Raw genomic sequence first — 10,000 nt, forward strand, 5'->3', positions numbered from 1 at the left:
CCAGGGGTATAATAGTTTATATAATAATGTTTCCTTGCAGGCTCTCAGGAGAGAGAAAGAGAGAGAGAGGGGGAGAGAGAGAGGGAGAGAGGGAGAGAGGGAGAGAGAGAGAGAGAGAGAGAGAGAGAGAGAGGACCAGAAGCAAGCCCCGCTCTGATCTGGTAAACCCATCCCTCAACATCCGAGCCAAGCCTTTTAGAGAATCTCTTTATTCCACCCCCCCCTTCACCCCTCCCTCCCTCCACCCCTCCCTCCCTTCACCCCTCCCCCCCTTCACCCCTCCCTCCCTCCACCCCTCCCTCCCTTCACCCCTCCCTGTTTTTACAGAATTAGGGGAACTTGAATCTCTTTGACGTTCTTTTCACGGCATTCATCCTCACACACACACAGACACACAGACACACAGACACACACACACACACACACACACACACACACACACACACACAGACACGCAGCATACACAGACCGATAGGCAGACAGACAGACAGACAGACAGACAGGCAGACTGAAGGCCACCACACAAAGGAAAAGTCAACCCTGTCCCATAACCCCCCTCTGCCCAGACCGGCCACATAAAACAGAAATATCACCATCATGAATCTCTACATTTATGTGAACATTAACACCCCATCCACACACAGAATCCTATGCACACACACACACACAGACACACTTACATACACATACGTGCCCACACACACACACACACACACACACACTCCGCCACTCATCACAATGGGCAGCAATAACCATAACTCTCTGTGGCGGGGGAGGAAGGCGGGGGGAGGGGGGAGGGGAGAGGGGGTTGGGGGGTGGGGGGAGGGGGGACGCTCCCATTGTTCAGGCTCATTCCAGAGCTGGTAGGAGAGGTGTGAGGAGTTTGAAGCCCTGGGGTAGAGTGTTCTGGCCTGGGGTGCATGCAGAGGGTCCCGCGGCTGGGAGGAGTGCCAGACAGCACCGCTGGGTGGAGATGCCCCTGGTCCTTGAGGCGGGGGGGGGGGAATCTCCTGGCCAGACTCACTGCAGCCTCTCCTCCACCACTGCAGCCTCTCCTCCACCACTGCAGCCTCTCCTACACCACTGCAGCCTCTCCTCCACCACCGCAGCCTCTCCTCCACCACCGCAGCCTCTCCTACACCACCGCAGCCTCTCCTCCACCACCGCAGCCTCTCCTACACCACCGCAGCCTCTCCTACACCACCGCAGCCTCTCCTCCACCACCGCAGCCTCTCCTCCACCACCGCAGCCTCTCCTACACCACTGCTGTCTTGTTGGTGTTTTCTGGCCTGATTAGTTTGGTTGTTGTGGTTGTTCCTCTTTGCCAAGGTTAGCTAGCTGTTAGCCTGAGGCCGTGGAGCGGGGCGTTGCTACGGTGACCGAGCCGTCTGAAGATGATTGAAGTAACCGAGATAAGAGTCTTTGTTGATTGACACACACACACACACACACACACACACACACACACACACACACAGAGGTCTGCTGGTTGGTGTGAGGTTGACTGAACACATGTACTTGCTGCTCCTGTGTGGGCGGCAGAACAGCAGCTCGGAGCCTGCTGCCAGGAGAGAGCCTGGAGAGAGGGATACTATATAACCCCACGGCCCAGGCTGTCTTCTGCTCCACACACACACACACACACACACACACACACACACACACACACACACACCACACACACACACACACTCTGCTCTCACCTCCCGGTGCCCTCTGTAATGGAGACAAGTACACATTTCTAAGTCGATGCCGTTTGCTGCCTGAACAGCAGCAGCTCCCTCCCCAGGATGTGGACCGTCCCTGGGAGCAGGCGCCCCCCCACCCCCTCGCTGCAGCAGCTCCCTCCCCAGGATGTGGACCGTCCCTGGGAGCAGGCGCCCCCCCCCCCCCCCCCCCTTGCTGCAGCAGTGACCGGGTCAAGGAGACCAGAGAGAAACCTCATGGCTGAATGAAGATGCTCAGCGTTGAATGCCCTCTTACAGGACGGGGGGGGGGCGGTGGCGGTTTGGGATTAACATTAACAGTCACGGTTTGGTATGAATGCTGCTCAGACTGGCTGTGTGCGGGGGAGGTGGAGGGTGTGTGTGTGTGTTCCAGTACCTGTGCAGACTGGGCCCGGAGCACCACCAGCTGTATCATGCCTCTGAGGTTGCCCTCCATGGACATGGACCGTCTCAGGGTCTCCATGGCCTCGTGGTTGGACTTCCCCAGCAGGGACTCCCCGTTCACCGCCACCAGCTGGTCGTTGACCCGCAGACGCCCGTCCTGGAACACAGCACAACGCCACACAGGACCAGAAACACATCACACACACAGGACCAGAAACACATCACACATACAGGACCAGAAACACACAGGTGGGGAGTCCTCACACACAGGTGGGGAGGACTCAGGGGACAGAGCTCAGGGGACTCAGCTCAGGGGTCGGTTTAAAGTCATACTTTATTTCTCCTGACATCCCATAGGCTAGGCTAGGCAGTGCAGTATTGAGTAGTACAGAGGCTAGGCTAGGCAGTGCAGTATTGAGTAGTACAGAGGCTAGGCTAGGCAGTGCAGTATTGAGTAGTACAGAGGCTAGGCTAGGCTGTACAGTATTGAGTAGTACAGAGGCTAGGCTAGGCTAGGCAGTGCAGTATTGAGGAGTACAGAGGCTAGGCTAGGCTAGGCTGTACAGTATTGAGTAGTACAGAGGCTAGGCTAGGCAGTGCAGTATTGAGTAGTACAGAGGCTAGGCTAGGCAGTGCAGTATTGAGTAGTACAGAGGCTAGGCTAGGCTGTACAGTATTGAGTAGTACAGAGGCTAGGCTAGGCTGTACAGTATTGAGTAGTACAGAGGCTAGGCTAGGCAGTGCAGTATTGAGTAGTACAGAGGCTAGGCTAGGCTAGGCAGTGCAGTATTGAGGAGTACAGAGGCTAGGCTAGGCTGTACAGTATTGAGTAGTACAGAGGCTAGGCTAGGCTGTACAGTATTGAGTAGTACAGAGGCTAGGCTAGGCAGTATTGAGTAGTACAGAGGCTAGGCTAGGCTAGGCAGTACAGTATTGAGTAGTAGAGGCTAGGCTAGGCAGTGCAGTATTTAGTTAAATGGACGGCGTTGCTGGTCTCGGGGAGGAGAGGGCCTGGACTGTCAGAAGAGATACAGTACGACTTCAAAGCTTTTTCACCCCAGTTGAGTTCTGTTCAGACTGTCATCTGATTGGCAGGCAGGGGGAACATAACATACAAGAAAAAAAAGTTCAAAGCAAACAAATGAACAACAACTTCAGAACAAATACACTACAAATACAAATACAATTACACTACAAATACACTACACCACAACATATATACTGAGGTTGGGGTGTCAGTCAGTAGAGGCTGGCGGAGGTAGAAATCGAAGGACGATTTCATTATCATGCGTGTAATAAACGTGTTTAATACCATTCCTCATCCATTCTATGCATGACAATGAGCCCGTCCTCCGATTTCTACCTCCACCAGCCTCCCCTGTCCTCCGATTTCTACCTCCACCAGCCTCCCCTGTCCTCCGATTTCTACCTCCACCAGCCTCCCCCGTCCTCTGATTTCTACCTCCACCAGCCTCTCCCGTCCTCTGATTTCTACCTCCACCAGCGTCAGAAGATTCAACGTGGGTTTATTGATAAGGATATCAGTCAGTGCTCTCATCCCCTGGTCTCTCATCCCCTGGTCTCTCGTCCCCTGGTCTCTCATCCCCTGGTCTCATCCCCTGGTCTCATCCCCTGGTCTCTCATCCCCTGGTCTCTCATCCCCTGGTCTCTGTCCCCTGGTCTCTCATCCCCTGGTCTCTCATCCCCTGGTCTCTCATCCCCTGGTCTCTCATCCCTGGTCTCTCATCCCCTGGTCTCGTCCCCTGGTCTCTCATCCCCTGGTCTCTCATCCCCTGGTCTCTCATCCCCTGGTCTCGTCCCCTGGTCTCTCATCCCCTGGTCTCTCGTCCCCTGGTCTCTCATCCCCTGGTCTCATCCCCTGGTCTCTCATCCCCTGGTCTCTCATCCCTGGTCTCTCGTCCCCTGGTCTCTCATCCCTGGTCTCTCATCCCCTGGTCTCTGTCCCCTGGTCTCTCATCCCCTGGTCTCATCCCCTGGTCTCTGTCCCCTGGTCTCTGTCCCCTGGTCTCTCATCCCCTGGTCTCTCATCCCTTGGTAAAAATCTCTTCATAAAAAAACAGGCGAGATGCTTTTTCCAGCACAAGATTTCCAGATGTTCTTCCTGGAGAATGTGGACAGCTCTTGAGTGTTCCACTTAAGTGAAAGTGAGGCCCGGCTCAGAGGAGCCCAGCGGGGGTTCTAGTGAGAAGAGAAGGCTACCCAGCTAGCCCTGATGCCCCGTGTGTGTGTGTGTGTGTGTGTGTGTGTGTGTGTGTGTGTGTGTGTGTGTGTGTGTGTGTGTGTGTGTGTGTGTGTGTGTGTGTGTGTGGTACACTATAAGCCCATTAAGAGACATGCATATTACATGGCCAGTAAAAAGCCCTGTGGTTGATTAGTATGAATATTAATTACAGTGGAGTGGCATGTCTCTCCTCTCTCCTCTCTCTCTCTCTCTCTGTCTCTCTCTCTCTGTCTCTCTCTCTCTCTGTCTCTCTCTCTCTCTCTCTCTCTCTCTCTCTCCCCCTCCCTCCCTCCCTTCCCCTCGTAGAAGAGCGTGGTCGTATCCATGCAGGTTCAACAGGGAGGCCGTGACCACAGCTGATCTGACAGGATTAAACATGAGGATCAAAGAAGTTGGCGTGGCTGTGACTGGTGGATGCGGTGCTCCCGGGCAGTGCGGGGGCAGCAGATATTGATGCAGGAGTATGACTTTGGTTTTTTGTGTGTTTGAATTGATTAAAAACAACGTTGGAATGCCAGATTTAGTTTTTTTACTCAGCGTCAGAATTGATAGATGATAATGAGGATAATCATGATTAGCTCAAACGTTTGACGAGGGAGGCTGGTGGAGCCCTAACCCTAACAACCCTAATACTAACCCTAACCCTAACTACCCTAATACTAACCCTAACTACCCTAACAACCCTAATACTAACCCTAACTACCCTAACAACCCTAATACTAACCCTAACCACCCTAATACTAACCCTAACTACCCTAACAACCCTAATACTAACCCTAACTACCCTAACAACCCTAATACTAACCCTAACCACCCTAATACTAACCCTAACTACCCTAACAACCCTAACAACCCTAATACTAACCCTAACTACCCTAATACTAACCCTAACCCTAACTACCCTAACAACCCTAATACTAACCCTAACTACCCTAATACTAACCCTAACTACCCTAACAACCCTAACTACCCTAACAACCCTAACAACCCTAACTACCCTAATACTAACCCTAACCCTAACTACCCTAACAACCCTAATACTAACCCTAACTACCCTAACTACCCTAACAACCCTAATACTAACCCTAACTACCCTAATACTAACCCTAACTACCCTAACAACCCTAACCACCCTAACTACCCTAACAACCCTAATACTAACCCTAACCCTAACACCCCTAATACTAACCCTAACTACCCTAACAACCCTAATACTAACCCTAACTACCCTAACAACCCTAATACTAACCCTAACTACCCTAATACTAACCCTAACTACCCTAACTACCCTAACAACCCTAACCACCCTAACCACCCTAACAACCCTAATACTAACCTGAACCCTAACTACCCTAACAACCCTAATACTAACCTGAACCCTAACTACCCTAATACTAACCCTAACTACCCTAACACCCCTAATACTAACCTGAACCCTAACCACCCTAACCACAACCCCCCTAACCCTAATCCTATCCATCCTAACACTAACCCTAACCCTAACCCCCCTAACCCTAACCCCCCTAACCATCCTAACCCTAACCACCCTAACCCCCCTAACCCTAACCACCCTAACCCTAACCCCCCTAACCCTAACCACCCTAACCCTAACCCCCCTAACCCTAACCCCCCTAACCCTAACCATCGTAACCCTAACCATCATTGTAATGCAATGGAATGAGGAATGGTATCAAACATGCTACAGTATAACTAACCCCACTCTACAGACTGAAGGGACAGCCTCCTGTGTGTGTGTGTGTGTGTGTGTGTGTGTGTGTGTGTGTGTGTGTGTGTGTGTGTGTGTGTGTTTTCCTGGGGCCAGACTTAGTTCAAGTGTTAACAGGACAACGTCTGACTGAAGACTCACACCTGTGCTGCTCCCAGCTGACACCTCTCAACAGACCGCCAAAATAACCCCACTGCTGACTCTGACACTGCTGCCACACACACACACACACACACACACACACACACACATCAGACTATTTACAACACTGCCCATAGACTAAGTAACTCACACTGACTGACAACACTGCTGTCTACTGTCTCTCTTCACCCCCAGACTGGCCCTGCTCTGTCCCAGGAGCCAGCCTCCTCTCCCCCTCCCCCCCAGCCTCCCCTCTCCCCCAGACTGGCCCTGCTCTGTCCCAGGAGCCAGCCTCCCCTCCCCTCCCCCTCCCCCTCCCCCCCAAGCCTCCCATCTCCCCTCTCCTCCAGTCTGACCTCTGACCTCTCCCTCCCTCAGCCAGTCCTGATGGGTCTGACCCTGTCTGAGCCACAGCCACCTGTCCTGGCACACTGCCAAGATGTGTGCGTGCGTGCGTGCGTGCGTGCGTGCGTGCGTGCGTGTTTCATAAGTTAACTAGGAGGTCAGCGGGGCCCTGCTGGTGATGGCATCGTCAGTATGACTCACCCTGGTTCATTTAACCCTGGGTGTTAATCCTCCAATTACAGACAGTGTCACTCTGCTCTCCAGACATGGAGGTGTGTGTGTGTGTGTGTGTGTGTGTGTGTGTGTGGGGAGCCAGGGAGGAGTAGTGAGAGATTCTCAGGCTGGTCAGGGCTGCAGGTCACCTGACCAGCAGTAGCCTCATTAGAGGAGCAGGAGGTCAGGAGGTCAGGAGGTCAGGGCACTCTGAGAAAAACAATGTACCTTAGAAGGAAATGGGGGCTTTAATGAAGGATTGTGTGAGTGTGTGTGCATGTGTGCATGTGTGTGTGTGTGTGTGTGTGTGTGTGTGTGTGTGTGTGTGCGTGTGTGTGTGTGTGTGTGCATGCGTGGCCTCGACATCAAGTTAATCATCAGAGATTACACTCTCTACCCAGCATGCAACAGCTCCAGTTAACACTCTGCCGCTTGGAGGAGAGGCGGAGAGGAAGTGGATTGAACATGGAGATGAAAGAGAGTGGGGTGAAGGAGGAGAGGAGAGGAGGAGGGGAGGAGGAGAGGAGGAGGGGAGGAGGAGGGGAATACCCAGAGGAGGCCTGTTAAACTGGAGACAGCTCTTTAAGTGAACATCAGTTACTTTCAAAACGCCAAATACATTGATCTGTGCAGCCACTTCAGTATTAATAACAGCAGCTTTATGAAATACCACTTCAACACACCCAGAGCACTGCGTTAAAACATGGCTGTTAAAGGCATAGTACACTCCAAAACCAAAGTTTGTCTGACGTTTTTTTTTCCGACCGTAAGAAAGGTTGAATGCTGAGGTGAGTGTGTGTCCCTTTAAGCATGGTTCCATCTCTGACCTGTAGCCTGGTTCCATCTCTGACCTGTAGCCTGGTTTCATCTCTGACCTGTAGCCTGGTTCCATCTCTGACCTGTAGCCTGGTTTCATCTGACCTGTAGCCTGGTTCCATCTCTGACCTGTAGCCTGGTTTCATCTCTGACCTGTAGCCTGGTTTCATCTCTGACCTGTAGCCTGGTTCCAACTCTGACCTGTAGCCTGGTTTCATCTCTGACCTGTAGCCTGGTTTCATCTCTGACCTGTAGCCTGGTTTCATCTGACCTGTAGCCTGGTTTCATCTGACCTGTAGCCTGGTTTCATCTGACCTGTAGCCTGGTTCCATCTCTGACCTGTAGCCTGGTTCCATCTCTGACCTGTAGCCTGGTTCCATCTCTGACATGTAGCCTGGTTTCATCTGACCTGTAGCCTGCCTGCATGGAAGAGGAAATGACTGAAACGTCCCGATCAGCCGGCCTTGGCTTGGCTTGGTCTCCTGTTCAGACTGATAGCCTGCTAGCTAGTTAGCCCCATTAGCTCCCAATGACCCTACATTCTCCATCCATTGTGTTTGTACCAGGGAAGGGTTTCATGTTTTGTGTCAGAGTGATGTTGGACAGTCTGCAGGGGTCGACGGGATTCATCTCCTGCAGTTGTCCACTCTTTTGACAGCTCAACCTCTGGCTCATATTTTAACGTGACAACTCTCTCTGGTACGACTCCCAAAGTGTGGAAAGCAGCCAACGTACTTCCTCTCCATAAGGAGGGTGATTCCACAGACTTGAACCATTACTAACTCAAGGCTTTCTTGATTAGAAGAAAATAGTCCCAGATCAATTCTCGGATGCGGTCCTTTTGATTATAAATTGCATTTTAAATGTGCACCAGTCAGGTTTTAGGTCTGGACATGGTAACTGCAGCTTTTACAGTTGTAAATGACATTGTGATCTGTCTGGGTCGGACGCAGCACAGAGCAGCCCTCCGTACCCACCTCTCTGTCTGTTGATCGTCCTGTTATAGAGGGCTGCTATTGGTTCGGATCAGTGGGCCTGTTATTGGTTTCAAAATCACCAGCAGGATAGGACTCAATGTATCTCAGTCGATGGAGTTCAGTCTAGTTTTCTCAATATTAATAAAGGTTATTAATAATGTTGGTTTCACCTTCTCTATGGACCTCTCTGCACAGCTAACCACACCTGTCACTGTTGAGGACTCACCTGTACACCACTGGTGGAACGACACACCTACCTGTTCTGACTCCCAGAGGAGTCATTCCTGCTGCTAGCTACAGCACAGACACACTGTGTGTGTGTGTGTGTGTGTGTGTGTGTGTGTGTGTGTGTGTGTCAGCCCAATAGAGGAGAGGGACTGAGCCTGACAGACAGAGAGGGAGGGAGGGAGAGAGGGAGAGGTTGAAGAAGCAGGCAGGTTGTTGTGGGGATTGCGGAGGAGAAGGGGACAGATTGAAGAGGGACTGGGACAGACAGAGAGAGAGAGGGGTTTAACAGGTCGAGGAGAGTTCATGTGGGGGGTCCGGACGTGGAGGAGGGGAGAGAGGAGCTTGGTGGAGAGGCAGACAGAGGAGTCTGGGGGACAGAGGGGAGAGTAGACAGAGGAGAGAGTAGACAGAGGAGAGAGTAGACAGGGCAGTAAGAATCAAGGGGGCAGAGAGAGGATTTTGGAGAGGTTTGTTGTTAGGGGGTTTGTTGTTAGGGGGTTTGTTGTTAGGGGGTTTGTTGCTAGGAGTGGAGAAGGTGGAACATTTTTTCTAGATCTTTCTAAGACTTCAGCCTGTCTTTTGCCTGTGTGTGTGTGTGTGTGTGTGCATGTTTTTTTGCCTCCGTGGCTGTGTGTGTGTGTGTGTGTGTGTGTGTGTGTGTGTGTGTGTGTGTGTTTGTGCATGTTCTTTGCCTCCGTGGCTGTGTGTGTGTGTGTGTGTGTGTGTGTGTGTGTGTGTGTGTGTGCTGGGACTCAGCAGAGGGACATGTCCCACCCACAGACTGGGGAGAGTTCCAGATAATTAGCAGGGGTCTTTAATTAGTGTTAATGCAGGCGAAGAGAGGCCGGGGATGGGGGCGGGGGGGGGCGGGGGGGGGGGGGCGCAGGAGCTGTGCAGGGCTGTAATTAGCTAGGGTGTTGTGGGGGGCTGTCTCGCTGGGAGATACGACCTGAGTTCCATGACTAGCACTGCAGGTTCTGTGGAGACGTTGGCCTCAATCTGGTTCATCCTCATCCTCATCCTCATCCTCATCCTCCTCATCTGTATAAGTTCATGTTATGGTCAAACATGGTCTGAGCCATAGGTTCTCTATTGGAAGAGGTCACAGTCACGTGACCAGGAAGAACAAGGCGAAGAGAGGCTGGAACAGAAGAAAGAGAAGAAAACAGAGAAAAGAGAGAAGAGAGAAAAGAGAGAGAGA

At 52.0% G+C, this 10,000-nt stretch overlaps 1 protein-coding gene across 1 annotated transcript in view; it reads right to left on the reverse strand.

Moving 5' to 3' along the window:
* Nucleotides 1-10,000, reverse strand: part of LOC310824512 (partitioning defective 3 homolog B-like) — a gene marked incomplete at both ends in the record, with an annotated part of 22,139 nt that overhangs the window by 9,438 nt on the left and 2,701 nt on the right. The window contains one exon of the mRNA XM_083697772.1: nucleotides 2,104-2,268. Coding sequence (XP_083553898.1) covers nucleotides 2,104-2,268 — 165 coding nt within the window. The remainder of the gene's footprint in view (nucleotides 1-2,103; nucleotides 2,269-10,000) is intronic.

The sequence above is a fragment of the Argentina silus genome, assembly GCF_951799395.1.
Source record: "Argentina silus genome assembly, contig: scaffold_312, whole genome shotgun sequence".
Lineage (NCBI taxonomy): Eukaryota > Metazoa > Chordata > Actinopteri > Argentiniformes > Argentinidae > Argentina > Argentina silus.